Source organism: Aspergillus costaricaensis (assembly GCF_003184835.1).
Source record: "Aspergillus costaricaensis CBS 115574 unplaced genomic scaffold BO79scaffold_72, whole genome shotgun sequence".
In the NCBI taxonomy this organism is placed as follows: domain Eukaryota; kingdom Fungi; phylum Ascomycota; class Eurotiomycetes; order Eurotiales; family Aspergillaceae; genus Aspergillus; species Aspergillus costaricensis.
The window spans coordinates 26,756-41,396 of record NW_020291872.1 but is presented as its reverse complement, the minus strand read 5'-3'; the positions used below and the strand labels follow the sequence as shown (position 1 = coordinate 41,396).

Genomic DNA, 14,641 nt, shown 5'->3' with positions numbered 1-14,641 from the left:
CCAGTCCCAATAGCATTGATTGTAATATATACACAATCTCCCTCCTAGTAGACTAAGTTATAGACATCATAGTAACATGATTACCACTACCCACTGACCGAATTCTTTAAAAACCCTTGATATACCGATGTCCATCGGTAACCTCCACAACCTCAAAGCCCATACCCACCTCAACCCTCCCCTCCTGCCTGGGGGCACTCAACATCCCAAAACAAGGCTTGAACTTAATCCCCTCATCCACACGGCGATACTTCATAAGCGTATCCCACGGCTGCCGACGATGCTTCTCCGCCGTATCAGGATCAACATTCGGAACCTGACATCTCGCGCACCTAGCCACGACATCCAACTCCACTGCCCCATCTCCCTTCTTCCCATCCTTACCATTCCCTACAATCCTGACAACCTTCCACGAATCCTCCTCCCACGGCACATCCCCCGTAACCACAATATTCGGCCTAAACCTCTCAATCGTAATCGCCTCATTCCCACCTTTCACCAACCTCGCATTCAACTCCTCAATCGACGCCGCCGAAGCAATCAACACCGGATGCACATCCGGGAAATACGTATCCTGCTCTCTACCCAGAATCTCCGGTGCGCCGTTCCCGCGCAGAATGCGGCGCTCTGGGCCCTTATATACTAGTTTCACCTCTCGGCCGAGAAATTCGCTGAACAGGGTGTTGACGTCAGGTCCGTACGCATACGCATCCGTTACTGTGTCCCAGATCGTGACGTGTTCGAGGGTAGTATGTTGCGCGAGCCAATCGGGGGTAGGGTTTGTCGGGAGGGAGATTTCCTTGTCCTTGGAGAAAGAGGGGATGGAGATGATCAGGTGGGAGGAGTCCGCGGAAAGGGCTGTTGTGATGAGCGTCATGCGCGAGTCTTGTCGGATGGTGAGGAATTGGTTGGTTTTGGCGTCGATGAACATCCAGCGGCGGTCGAGAGAGAGGCCGTGCTTGTGTAGGGTTGTCTGGGGGAGACGGATCCCTCGGCAGGATTTTATGGGGTAGATGTAGAGGGAGTGGATAGTGGTGGGTTTGGGGTGGTGGTGGCGGAGGAGGTTGAGGTTGTGTTTGAGGATGTGGGTGGCTTTGGGGGAGAGGAGGAAGGGGAGGAGGAGGATGGTGAGGGTGGTGAGGAGGAGGAGGGTGGATATTTCCATTATGTGTACGGTTTATGTGCTCGTCAATTGTGTGTGGGTTGTTAGGGATTGTTTGGTGTTTTCATTGCTGTGTGAGTCAATGTGTAGTTTGGAAAGAGGAAGTGGAAGAAAGTGAGACAAAGAAAGTTGCGCAGGGAAATGGGCGATAAGAGCGATAAGATAACCGCAATATCCGCAACTGCCATTCTTATTCCGCCAACGGGATATCGAACCGCATTGCGCTAACGGCCGCATACTTAGCTTAAGTTGAGCTTGTTCATATAGGGCGTGAGAATATAATCTAGATTGGTTCTATCTTACAAAAATACAATACCAGTAATTAGACGATGGTGAATATATACTGACAATCCTTATGCTCGAAATGTGCGGCATTAGGTGTGATGCAATCATGACCATCAGGCGCCCACACGTATTCAATGATGCAAATATAACCAAAACTATAGTAATCAGATAGAACCACCGATAAACCAAAGCTGCTAGTAATCACTCAATGTCACAACTCCAAAATTTAGAAAGCCATTCAAATGCTAGGAAAAACGCTGTGTTGCTGCTCACTCCAGCTAGTCACAAGAGCCTTGATCAGCGCGACGGCAACCTCCTTGCCCGTCTCTATATCCTCATCCAAACATGATGCAGGAACATGGAAAAAAGTAACATTGCGATCCTCACCCGCCTGGTACGCCAGTGCCAAGCTGGTGTACAGGATGAACTCGCAGAGATAGCGTCCGGCATCAGTGGAGACCCGCGCATCAGTCTCCGGAGGGCAAAAGGACTTCCATGCTGCCAGAAAGTCATCGTTCGGTGGACGAGGGCTGAGGCGTTTCTTCTCCGAGGCATGACCCTCTGAAGGGCCAGCTTTAAGCACCAGTGGCAAGTCGAGCTCCCTCCATAGCTTCTCGCCATCCTCGTACCCGGATCTGCCTTTGATATCGGACATCAGATACCCGTCGCGATGAGCCTGCGTCTCGACAGAATAGTAATTCCTCATTGCTGCTATGCCAATGTGAATGACAATGTCTGGGCGCCGGCCCCCGTGCGTCTTGGCATAGTCATCGAGAATGACAGGAAGTGTCGTCCGCACCGTGGAGTATGCAACAGGTATGGGTGAAGGGTGAACATTTATCGAAACCCGACGGGGAACAGCTTCGGATCCGTCTGAAGAGGCAGGTGAGAAGGTGAATGAGGGTGGTAGTGATGAGGCTATCAGATATGAGGCGTTCACTAGGTTAGACTTGAATGGCTGTAGAACATGTGAGTTGCGATCTTAGGAGAACGACATAGAAGCTGGAAGCTTACCCCAAAGCCTGTTACAAGAACTGAGATCTCATCCTGATCTGTACCAGAGACAGGCGGATTCCCAGGTGATTGTGCCGTGAGCGACGACACTCCGGGCCCGTAGTCTCCCATGATAAGCACTGACTATCCCTACAGAAGTACCGAAAAAGAATGCTGGGGTTAACAAAGGCCAGTCATCGAAGAAGAGCAGGTAGCAGCTAGAGAACTCGATCCGACCGGCTTCCAAGCCACCACGGTCCAGAAAGCTAAACCAGGCGATGAGGTTGTAATGAGAAAGAGACCGACCAGTTGGGTCTTGAAGGGCAGCTTTCCCCGCATTGTCTTGGCGTCACGAGATAAGCGTTCGTCGCATTGTGTCTTTCTCGCCGGCCGCAGTCTCTTTCCTGCTCCGTATTTCCTTGAGTCTTCATTGCTCTTCTCTTCGACGATGAGGATGTCTGCAAACCCATGCTATGACCCTCGTTTGCAGTTGTTTGGATGCCATTCATCACCAACGACTTTCCGTATATGGGCCGGTCGCGGTTGATCACCCGCACTTAGCTTCTGGTCCCTCTGAATGGCCCACGGTCTGGATTGACTTGTGTGACTGGAATAGACTCATAATGATGCACTCACGAGAACACAGACACAACACAGACACAGCACATACCCTCCGATCCCTGAGCTAAATTGTTTCTGGTCAGCACTTTGCGGTTCAGCGAAGATTAAGGTGTTCAGGCATCCCTCGCGATACGCCAATACGTGGTCCGAATATGGTTTAGCGTATCCCCAGATGGAGGCAAACGAATAAACGAATGAATGAACAGGCAAATCGAAGCATCTGACGATGAAGTGGAATGGCATTTGACTAACCAGATGAGAATTGGTCGCCGTCTCACATAAAGCACAGCCATGATTTATGCTTACCATGGAGCAGGCTAGACCAGCCGACCGATTCTGACTATGTTTGTGCCGTATTCCGTCGCAAAGCGAACGTATTCCAACCACGATACGACGGGGGTTCCCAACCGACATTCCTCCTTGGGTAACCTTTGTGTCAATCACAACTCGGCGAAAGGGAGACCCGATATCCATCCCTCGTCCTGAGTCGCCCAGATGGTTCATTCCCTCCGGCCCACCCTGTTGCTGTCAATGAGCGGCTTTTCATTTCACACCCGATCCTCCCGTCGTATTAAGCGTATTCGATGATCCATCCTCATAGACAAGGATGGAGTGGAGACAAGGCACCTGGGAACTCGGTTGTTTCAAAAGTATATATTTGTATAAGTAGTCGGGCGGTTCCAACGCCGATTTCTATTCTGGCCCCTCTTTTTCATGATTTTTCACGGTGCCTTTCGCTACCCACTCCGGCCATGGCAGTCATCCTCGAGGTCCTCGATAACCAACACCTCTTGCAGGGCGTTGTACTGGCCTTAGTATTGGTCTTTGTTTCCAGCTTCTATCATGAACTAGCAGATAGTTTTCCATACAAGAATATTCCCCTAATTGGCAAAAGCAAATGGGAGATCACAAACACAAAAGCCAAGCAACGATTTGTTACGTCTGCAAAGGAGCTCTTCGCTGAGGGTTTCAGTCAGGTATGGATTAAAGTGCGCTGCCAACGCATTAGCGGCGGAAGCTAATATATCTGCAGGGTAGAAAATCGTTCCAGGTTGTTTTCTCCGCTAGGCCAACGATTGTCCTTCATCCAAGCCTAGTGGACGAAGTCAAGAACCATCCACTTCTTGACTTCAATGAAGCAAACAAGAAGGTATGTACCACTCACTAGTGGGTATGTACACAGAAAATACTGACATATGGGCAGAGCTTTTTTGGATCCAAGATCCCAGGATTTGAGCCATTCGATGGATTAGATCACGAGGGCATATTCCTTGAAGTGATCAATAAGAAGATCACTCAAGGGCTTGGTAAGGTGGTCCGGTGGGAACATTGTCAAGTAGAATACTGACTTCCTGGCAGGCCAGCTGATCACTCCACTTTCGAGAGAGACAGCTGCAGTCATGAATGAAAAGCTTCCGGACACTGGGGGTACGTGACTCACATCCATTGATGATAGTCGACCTTCTAATGAGTTATAGAATGGCTCTCCTTCACCTTTGCACAGGAGATTCCCCATATTGTAGCTCGCCTGTCCTCTCTTGTGTTTCTGGGTGAGAAAATCTGTCGCGACAAGCAGTGGTTGGACGTTTCCGTCAACTATACCATTCACGCTTTCGTTGCTGCTCGTGACCTCAGACTTTACCCTTCAATCCTCCGTCCTTTCGTCCACTGGTTCTTGTCGTCGACTCGTGAGACCCGGAAAGATATTCGCATCGCTTCCGGCATCATCAACCGTGAGATGGAAAAGCGGAAACTCATCCGGGAAGGCAAGCTCCCTGAAGAGGACCCTCCGAGGACGCACGCCGATACGTTGGACTGGTTCGAGGAGGTTGCTGCTGGCCGGCCGATAGACATCGCTGTTGCCCAGGTCGGCCTTTCTCTGGCGGCGATCCACACGACTTCTAACCTCCTCACGAACATTATGTACGACTTGACAGCCTACCCGGAGCACATCCAGCCACTGAGAGACGAGATCATTGCTATCGTTCGCGAAGACGGAGGATTGAAGAAGACCAGCTTGACCAAGATGAAACTGATGGATAGTGTACTGAAGGAATCCCAGCGAATGCACGCCGCCGGCATTGGTAAGCACCCAGTCCAGCCCGCTTCAAGCCTCAACAAGGGCTCTTCTGACATACAAGTACAGCCTTCCTCAACCGCCTCGCTATGGGAGATATTATGCTGTCCGACGGCACCCGCATCCCCAAGGGCGCCAGCGTAGCAGTTTCGGCGCACAACATGGAGGATGAAACTCTCTACCCGAACGCGAAGACGTACGATGGCTTCCGATTCTACAAGAAGCGTCAAGAACCCGGCAACGAGCACCGATTCCAGTTCGTGACCACCAGCCCGGAACATCTCGGCTTCGGACACGGCATGCATGCATGCCCGGGACGCTTTTTCGCCTCGAACGAAGTGAAGATTCTCCTCATCCACTTCCTCATGAGATACGACTGGAAGTTCGCCGATGGCCGCACAACGCGACCGATGAACTTTATGCACGGAACAGAGTCAATTTGCGATCCGACCGTGGAATTCCTATTCAAGCCCCGACAGCCAGAGGTTGATCTGTCGTGATCCGTCCTTCTTCTTTAAGCCTGTATATACCAAATCGACCAGTACAGCGTACTGTGTACATACTAGACTGCCTATATCCCGATCAACTCGATCAACCAATGAGAACCACATACAGAGATCAAAACAAATCTAAGACATATCTCAGCAGATCACGTCGCCTTATGACATGATTCGTTTTTGCTTTTCTGTTCTTTGCAACGGCGTCTCCACATGCATCCAAGACAAGTCAGTCATATGCAACGAGGCCACGAAAAAAAACCAGTTTCGAAGCAAGGGATGAATGTGGCGACGCTGACGAGAATAATACCGCACCAGATACAAAACCGGTTCTATTCTTCACACCTACACTAACTGCATTCTTAGCTTGTGATTTGATTTCAATTCGTCATACTTTATTCTATCATGTATTCCTAAGATGGTTGTGGCGAGTGTCTAGTTGCAGAATGAATCATGCTCAGATACCTATCTAGGCGCGAAGGTTTCCAGGATTCGTTCAAGGCTGTTTGTTTTTGTCTTACCTGTAATTCCTAAATAGGTAAGCAGTAAAGCAAGAAAAGGACATGAACCACTGCACTGCATTATCTGCAGGTGCAGGTGCAGGTAAGTAGGCTAGACCGCTTACGTGGGTAGACACTAGCTAATCTAATAGTATTGAGTAATAATAGTTCGATGTGTAGGTAGTATGTTGTGTATTCCATACAGGGCACAATAGTGCATAGTGCAGATGCACATACGCGGTAAGGAGATTGCGGTGTAGGACTGGGTCATGGAAGTAACTTGCCTCCACTTGATCCTTAGGGCTGGTTGATGATGATGTGGGAATAGGAATTTGAGGGTGTCATTATATTCCCAGTAGTCAGTTATTATGATAGTGGATGGCTGCTAGATAATCGAATAATTTGGGAGATGACATGAATAGTAGCATACATACATAAAATTTCTATAATAATTGAGAGTTACCTATATTATCTAGGAACAAATCTATCAAATATACACGAAAATATATACAGTTTAGTAATTCTACCAAGCCCTCTCAACAAAAGATCTAACTAAATCAACGTTCCGACCCCTGATCCTAGATAAACCACACCCATGAACCATGGATCCAAGCAAAAATCAAGCTTACTTCAATCCTAGCCCAACCAACAACCACAGTTCAATAGTGCCCCGTGCTGCTGAGTGGTTCCCAGTCCCAGATCAGCTAGCTAGCTAGCTAGCTAGCCAACTTGAACTTTCCCCTGGATCGGATCGCATTTCCTGCCTGTTAACCGTTAACACAAATTAGAGTAGCATACAGTATAAGCACAAGCAAGCAAGCAAGTACTGCGCACGCCAGTGTACGGATATGTCGAGCATGGTTATCTTCAATGTTAATTTTTTTTTTTCTTGTTGGGTTGGAATGTACATATACTCCATACTCCATACTTTGTCTAGTATTTGTATAGGTATTGCATGGTATGGAAAGACTATAGTCTAGATTGGGAGTAGGTGGGTATTCGTAGGTAGTAGGATTTACTGCTTTGAACGAGCTATTCAGGAATAATTTGAGGTATGAATACTTGCTTGTTTGCTGGGATAGGTAGTACTACTGTAGTTGGTTTACACATTTTCCAGAGCAGTGCCATTTTAGCACTGTTTTTAGAAAAATAAGAAGGCTGGGACGGTCATTGTTATTATTGATCCCAAACGGCAGTTACCATAGTACTTACCACCATCATGCAATCAAAAGCATCGGGATTTAGTTATGTCCGCGATAAATAGTAGTACAAAGTACTAATATCCACTTTGATCAATCCATCCTAACATGTCCCACAATTATCAGCATTTTCAACATCATACTAGTCAAGACCGATATCAACAGTCTACACCTTAAACGGCAACAACTCCATCGTTCAATCCAAAAATAACATTGCGTATTGCTATAATTATAATCATCATCAGTGCTTTCTGAATTTTTTCTGTCCGTGTTGTCTCCATCCCCAGCCATCTGAATTACTATTTCTAGGTTGCTTGATGGAGTTGGAACTAAACGGTAGGTTAGTAGTAAACTACTAACTAGTAGTGTGGTCTAAAGTATAGCACGACGAAACTAAAAAAGTATGGATTAGCCAGGAACAATGGAACCTTCCCCGGCGCAGGCAGGCAGATTTGCGCTAGTAAATCCAAAACAGGCGGTCGCGGGCGCTGAGTGGCAGGAACCGCGGCGAATACAGTCAGTTACCAGACGCGCGGATGCGCGTGTCAGGACGCGTTAAGGTCGCGTTTACCCCGCCCTTGACGCGTTCATTGGGGGAGACGAATGGCGATAAGCGAATTGATTGACATGAACGTGCAGAGGTGTGCTTCAATAGTAGGTGCCGTGCCGTGCCCCGGTCTGTCTTTGTTGCGGGAATATAGTACTAGATTTCTTTCATGAAGGAGGGAGAGTATGGCATTGAGAGATAGAAAACCACGGGAGTATATAGCAGTGTACTGGGACCACTTTGTGGATTGAGGTCGTAAAGAATATTCCACTCCATGACTCTTCTTTCCTCTGTTTCGATCATTCTCGGGCCGTCCGCGAGGCGTGGTGCCTTTTCCAATTCCATGCCCAAGCTGCAGTGGGCAAGATACTACTGGTTGATGGGCGGTGGGTGCTAATGCATGCCCAGTGCGTCGGGGTTCGATTCGTTCCCAGGCGGTGGAGAACCGCTTCTGCAGGTGACTGGAGTTCATGACCATGACCATGATCAATTTGATCGAGGTACTCACTCGAGGCCACCTTGCTGAAAGCACCGATGGGACGCCGCCCCCGAATTCCTGGTTCGCCAACATTGTTGATTGGGGGGCGGGAGAGAAATGATTTTTTTTTATTCTTTATTTTTTTTATTCAATCATTTTTTTCTATCACCTCCCTCCCAGCCACCGGGATGGGTTGGATCACACGGTCCCGTCATGGGTGGAAGTCGGTCTTGCTCGCTAGAGAACGTTGCGTGTAGATCGATGGGGCCACACTTAGATGAAGAAGGATCAGGTAGGTCACTTTTCCCTCTTATCCTTGGAGGTGAGATTGCTGCTTAGTGTGCTGGTGCTACCGGGTGCACGGGAATTGTGATGAATCCCAAGGCAATGGAGGGAAATTATTGGCGAGGATGGTCAATGATCAAGTGAGCCATCTGCACTCAGTCTGCATTGAGGATACCTTTCTCGGTACCCTTGCAGTTCAAGGAGAGAGAGAGGAGGGGGAAGGGAACGCAACGTTGCAAGTATAGTAACTCACGGATGAACGAGGCACAGCCCAGTCTAATTGATCTAGACTGGTAAGCTAAGCTATTACTGTTCTGGATCGCAGGTCCTGCAGCCCGTGCAAAAGGTACGGCAGACTGATGAGTCTAGTGTGTCCCCATATAAAGAGATTAATTTATGATGATTCTGGACTATCTTGTTGGGGCCACTGGGGCGACTCCATCAGGATGGCTGCCATTTGTCGACGGGCTGCAGGCGTGAATCCTCTGCCCGTCCCGAGGGATCGTTGGGCAACGCGGTGAGGCGGTTAGAGGGATGCAGCATTTACTATGGACCAGCCCCCGAGAATGAGAGGGTGAGAGGGAAAAGTGTGCCACTGAGTTTGACGGCCATTGTGTGAGTGCTCGAAGGTTCTTGATCTGGATGGATAGGATAGAAGAGTACTACTACTGGTTAGTCTCTTTCTTCCGGTTTGAACCAACGTTGGCCAGAAAACAGGGAAAAATGACAGAAAAAAAAAAAAAAAAAAAGGAGGAAGCGAGGGAATGAAATTGGAGGAAGAATTCAAAAAAGAAAAATTAAAATAGAAAAAAGAAATAGCTGCATGAAAAAATAAAAAAGAAGGCAGAGAGAATGCAGCTGAGTGGCTCACGAGGAAACGCAGCATATCGACTTTCTCCGCATTCCTGAGCAGTCGCGACTCTCCAATTGCCCTGTCTGGTTTTCCTTTTTCGAAAATTTTCCCATTTTTCTGATCCATTATTTTTTTTTCCCTTCAGATTTGATTCACGATCAATAATGATGGCAATTGGCAGCTGTGGCATTTGAGAATGATCATGGTTGAGAGTGTGTCATCCCCAACCTATTAACGAACATCATGACAACGATCTCGATTAGCGAGAATAGGAAAGGTTGCCCGTGAACAGCGCACCGGCGAGGCCACTTGGTGCCCTGATGGGCTTGACGTGGTGATCTCCGGGCCTGCTGGAAGGGAAAAAAAGGTGGAGCCAGAAGGAAGTTGACTAGTAGTTCGTCCCTGTCGCGGCCACCGAGCAGACCACAGCAAAGTTCCGCTACCCAAAAGGCGCTGGTGAACAGTTCAGTTTAGTTAGTTAGTTAGCAGTTGGATGCTGGGAGGTTTAGTGAGTGTTCGCGGGTTCTTGCGCCTACCGCTTCCCTTTCCCTCCCCCCCCCCTCGGCTGTCTCATCCTCTCACTCTTCCTCTTCTAATTATTCTCTTCTTCCCTCCACACCCCCCGTTTATTTCCTTTCCCTCCGTTACTTCCCTACATCCCACCCCCTTCTTTCTCGACAGCCACGTTGTCGCTTCTCCTTTTTTTCTCCGATCGAGCTTGTCGCTCGTCATCGACCATCCCTTCCGTTTCCTTTTCCTTTTCTTTTGTGTTGGTCTGGCGTGTTCGTGTGCCAATGTCGGCTCCCCATCTTCTATAGTTCCCTCCTCTGGGGTACCCGTTCGATGTGATCCTCTCGCAATTCCACCCCCCCAAAGCGCATCGCTGCACAACATCGTTGCGCGTCACATCGAATAACATACGAATTCGATCGCTTTCGCCCATCCGACCACTCACACCTCGACGTGTTTTTCCTTTTCTTGTTTTGTTCCCCTCAACTCCTGTTACGACTCACGACCCCCCCCCCCCAATAAACCCTAAGCGCGCCTTGTCGACGACCCTTCTTCGGAGATCGATCGCAGACGTTGCACCATTGACTGAAACGGATTTCTTTATTTCTATTGCTCTTGGATTTCTCTTCCCCCTTACTCTTCCATAGTTGAGTTTGGTTGTTCTCTGAATACCGTGTGCGCGCTTCACTCGAATTGGACAATATCGTGCGATCTAGGCTATCTCCATCCGCGCTTAACTTGGAACGTCAGGCACCAGTTCTCGCATCGCTCTCGAGGTTCGCGACATGACAGTGGTATAGGAAAGTTGCATCAAATTGTCAAGATAACGCACTTACCTCTTACCACTGGTCCCCGTCTTAGCTAGCAAACCGTCGTTGAACCGATACGGGACTACACATCATGGCTTGTCGACCACACGGCCTATCGCGCACCCTGCCGAAGAACTTCACCTTTTCTTCATCGGGCGAGCCTCGCACACCAGAGCGCGTTACACATCACCTGGATGTGCCACCGCCTCCCCCTCGTCATTCCAGTTGCCGCTTACGTAGGTCCCGCGTCCGCTCGGGGACCGATGTCTTTGCGCAGGCCGAATATGACCTCAGCACGTTCAACCCGAACCCATCCGACGTCCCTATACCTTCGATTGAAGTCCCCTCTTACGACGCTTTCGTGGGCCCCTCGTGTCCAGCAGTACCCTCCCGCGATGACCGTTTCTTAGCGCCGCCCCGGGATCGCCTGGCCATGAAAACCCCTCCCGCTCAGATTCGCCCCGACCCGATCGAGGATAAAAGTACCGGATCGTGGTCTCTGGAGGACCCGCAGGTCCTGGGAGAGAGTATCCAACGTCCGAGTTCCGTCTGCTCGCAAGCATCGGATTCATCCGTCTCCTCGATAGAAACGTTTGGCTCCCGGCGCTCAGCGGGTGGAAGTTGTACCAGCATGGAGAGCGATTCATACGACCCGTTCTTCCACCTGGAGCTTCCACCAAAGCCGGCTCCGGAGACGCCCTCTCTATGTCGGACGCGCAAGAATAAGACACGGATGCTGCATGCTAAGGAACGATGGACCCTGGACATGGACAACCATCTATGGAACACTTACCAGCTCTACATCCAAGACCCTACCATTACCCCTTTCAAAATGACTCCGGGCAGCATTCCGCCGCTTGGCGTCACTCACCGTGTTGCCCGGGAGGCCAAGCGGACGTGGGAGAGAAGGCGCTTTAGACTCGACCGACAGTTTCCCTTCACGCTCTCCTACCAACGTCCATCTAGCAACTCTACTCCCACCCCCAAGGTGGATGCGGTGAAGCCTACCTGGCCTAAGTCAGAAGCATCGACGCGGCGCAGGCTAAAACTACTGTGTAGAAAGAAGTTTTCGATTGCTCCCCACTACCAGAGAATGATGCAATCCCGGAGTCCGACGCCAGCCCTGGACTTGTTGTCCCAGCCGTCTGGTGAACCCCCCAGGGCTGTCGGTCCTCCCAGTAGCTGCACAGCCTATGCGACGCGCGATCTGGGTGTGTCTCTTGTTTCCAGCTCTGTACCTGGGCCTTTGGCTCAGCTGGCAGCGGAAGACTCTTCGCCACCAGAGATGAACAGCGAATGGTTCAATAATCCCATACTTAGTGCGCCTCGCCAAGTCATCCCGGAGCCACCTGCAATACATCCTGGTAGTGCCCCTAGACAAGAGCCCGTGCCACGGCTAGGATCGCCATTTACGTATAACACCTGGGGACCCAATGCCTCGAGAAAGCGATCCCAGCGTCATACCCCTAGGGCTCGGCGAGAAACCATCCATGTAACGGGCTCCCGGCTGCGTTCTCCGCCCCGCATGGAGCCATTCGCGAACGTCGACCATCATCACCTGGCTTCTTACGTGGCCACTGCCAGCGAATCGCCAGCAGAACAAGATACGCGGGTGCAATTAGAAGACCTTGTCCGTCAAGGAAAGCTCAGTGATTTAGGTCAGCATCGCATACGCATTCGCAACCGCGGAGCCACGATAAGTTCAGTGAACCACAAAGGTCTTGACCAGTTGTTCTCCCCACCATCGTCGTCCTCTCGGAACGACGAAGATCCCATGGTCGGGAAGCCCATCGCCAATCCTATGCTGAATCTCGGTGGCGACAGTATCAAGCGCTTGGGCTCCCCTTTCAAGGTAGAAACACCCAAACGAGTTCCGCCGTCACCGAGACGCATTCGACACGCGCCGTCGCTTTCGGATCCGTTCGCAAGCGGGCTTTTACCACAATTCCAGCCGACGAGTCCGAACAGTCAATTGAGGAACGAAGAAAGGACTAGTCGGCTCCCTTACGATCCGACAGAGCAAGGCATTTCCGATGCGGAGCGCATTCGGAGGCAAATCCTGAACATGCCGTACTCGAGGCAGTAGATTGCATATTGCATTGTTAGAACTCTGTTTCACCATGTGTCAACGTCACATCGATCTACTACACTAATGACCGGGATGATTTACCGTGATCTTGATCGCATTTTGATCAAAGGATATAATGACAGAAACGGCATTGACGAATTGATGACTCTTTCGCCCTTGCTTCTCTCGTGCTGAGCCATTGCATTTGTTGAGGAGCAACATTGCATGATAAGGCGCAAAGAGAGCAGGCCACAATAACGAAAAACAAAAAAAGTGTTTTGAAGTTGCTTTCACATGCATACGCTGCTTTTCAGCGGTTCAGCTGTACACCACGGTGCTTAAAGGTGTACGAACCAGATTTCCAACCGCGACTCATCTAACCGAACTGGACCGTCGTTTATTACGCAGTGTTCTTGTTCTCCTCTCTACTCTTGACCCATACAGCATGTTTGTCGGAACACTCTCCGGGGCATTTGAAAAATCGCAAACGACAACAAGACCTTCCCTGTCAGGGGAGTGTTTATAGACACGTTGATGGTCATTACACTCACTGATTTTCCTTATCTTTTATCTCAACATACCGAATTCCACACACTCTTTGAACAAACATCGACAGTATCACAAACAGTGCCAGAAACACCGAAAACCGAAAAACTACAAAATAAACCAACTCTGGCAACCCACTATCTTTCAATCTCTTTTCATCTCTTTATCTCTTTCTCATATCTTCCCATCGAATTTGAATACTCAACATTACCGTGCGATCCGTCTTTGATCTTGATGAACCTTTCGCATGCCCCATTAAGCATGCGCAGTGATGATTGGAATGGAGAGACGCCGCTATTGAATGAATGACTCATAGATGAAACGAATCCGCACGACTTGGCAGCTGCTTAGTGACGACGTCTTATGGAAAGCGCCCCATTGTCTTTGCAGCGTTTAGCTTACAGTTTCAGCCTTGCTTTAACTGACATTTTTCTTCGAACTTGCCTCATGTTCGTCCTACTTACTGACCATTACTTACATTGTTGTCTGTCTATCTGTTCAGCATGTCTTGCTCCAGTCAAGCATGTTTTTTATTGGCTTTCAACTTGTCTACATCTCTCATTATGTCTCTTACTATCTCTATTTTTTCAAAGAATACATTTCTTCTTTCTTTAACAATATGTAAAACTATCGACTGTGGTTGCATTGTAGCTCGGCTGTTTAGTATAGCATCTTTGCATGGGTCTAAATTTCAAGAATGAACAATAGCTCATTATGGATATGGATAATGGTATTGAAGCAACAATGATAAGCAGAACTGGTATCATCCAATGAATTACCGCACGGCAGTGTCCGAGCGAACGAATACTCACATAGAGCATACTTACCATACCACCCGACCCCATCCGCAACTGCCTACACTGGACATATTGGCATGCCCTGCAGTGTCTCTTCATATCTATCTTTATCGCGAGACTGTCCATTTCATCTGTAACAACTCACCCCGTAAAACCGTTGCCAAGACTTCGTCTCTTAGATGAGATGCAACTTAACCCTAACTCATCGAACTCCCTACAACAGAACAATCTACAATGCATAACATGCAATGTATGTAACTATCATATCATATGTATCCAGACCAAAGTCCACTATAATATAGTAACAGACAAATAAGAAAAAGGAAATAAGTACACATGTGTAAATGTGAAACAACAACCCAAACGCCAACGCTGCGACTAACACAAGAAATAGAAAAAAGACAAGAGGGGGTA

At 49.0% G+C, this 14,641-nt stretch overlaps 5 protein-coding genes across 5 annotated transcripts; 2 read left to right on the top strand and 3 right to left on the bottom strand.

Annotated features, from left to right (window-relative positions):
- Window positions 1–106: 106 nt before the first annotated feature.
- On the bottom strand, window positions 107–1,245 carry BO79DRAFT_249188 (MOSC domain-containing protein; the record flags this gene model as incomplete). The annotated part of the gene is made up of 1 exon (XM_025685762.1): window positions 107–1,245. Exon 1 carries the CDS (start codon window positions 1,163–1,165, stop codon window positions 107–109), a length of 1,059 nt encoding a protein of 352 aa, XP_025533724.1. The 5' UTR covers window positions 1,166–1,245.
- Window positions 1,246–1,685: 440 nt separating this feature from the next.
- Window positions 1,686–2,572, bottom strand: BO79DRAFT_260765 (putative pyroglutamyl peptidase type I; the record flags this gene model as incomplete). Its single annotated transcript, XM_025686420.1, has 2 exons — window positions 1,686–2,405; window positions 2,462–2,572. The coding sequence occupies 2 exons, from the start codon at window positions 2,570–2,572 to the stop codon at window positions 1,686–1,688; spliced, it is 831 nt and encodes a 276-aa protein (XP_025533723.1).
- Window positions 2,573–3,768: 1,196 nt separating this feature from the next.
- BO79DRAFT_184123 (cytochrome P450) lies at window positions 3,769–6,034 on the top strand. Its single transcript, XM_025680305.1, has 6 exons — window positions 3,769–4,038; window positions 4,095–4,211; window positions 4,266–4,368; window positions 4,421–4,489; window positions 4,540–5,145; window positions 5,208–6,034. Exons 1-6 carry the CDS (start codon window positions 3,814–3,816, stop codon window positions 5,636–5,638), a joined length of 1,551 nt encoding a protein of 516 aa, XP_025533722.1. The 5' UTR covers window positions 3,769–3,813; the 3' UTR covers window positions 5,639–6,034.
- A 4,626-nt stretch (window positions 6,035–10,660) lies between these two features.
- On the top strand, window positions 10,661–12,934 carry BO79DRAFT_78058 (uncharacterized protein). Its single transcript, XM_025689735.1, has one exon. The coding sequence runs from the start codon at window positions 10,908–10,910 to the stop codon at window positions 12,900–12,902; it is 1,995 nt and encodes a 664-aa protein (XP_025533721.1). The 5' UTR covers window positions 10,661–10,907; the 3' UTR covers window positions 12,903–12,934.
- BO79DRAFT_78059 (uncharacterized protein) lies at window positions 12,935–13,301 on the bottom strand. The gene has a single exon (XM_025689736.1). It carries the CDS (start codon window positions 13,182–13,184, stop codon window positions 12,966–12,968), a length of 219 nt encoding a protein of 72 aa, XP_025533720.1. The 5' UTR covers window positions 13,185–13,301; the 3' UTR covers window positions 12,935–12,965.
- Window positions 13,302–14,641: the final 1,340 nt, after the last annotated feature.

What these genes read in the sequence shown, in the direction of transcription:
- BO79DRAFT_78058 (XM_025689735.1), top strand. Translation starts at nt 10,908, where the DNA reads ATGGCTTGTCGACCACACGGCCTATCGCGCACCCTGCCGAAGAACTTC.
- BO79DRAFT_78059 (XM_025689736.1), bottom strand. Translation starts at nt 13,184, where the DNA reads ATGCATGTGAAAGCAACTTCAAAACACTTTTTTTGTTTTTCGTTATTG.
- BO79DRAFT_184123 (XM_025680305.1), top strand. Translation starts at nt 3,814, where the DNA reads ATGGCAGTCATCCTCGAGGTCCTCGATAACCAACACCTCTTGCAGGGC. An exon ending in TCAATGAAGCAAACAAGAAG is followed by an intron (nt 4,212 to 4,265) that starts GTATGTACCACT and finishes ACATATGGGCAG; the next exon opens with AGCTTTTTTGGATCCAAGAT. An exon ending in AATGCACGCCGCCGGCATTG is followed by an intron (nt 5,146 to 5,207) that starts GTAAGCACCCAG and finishes ATACAAGTACAG; the next exon opens with CCTTCCTCAACCGCCTCGCT.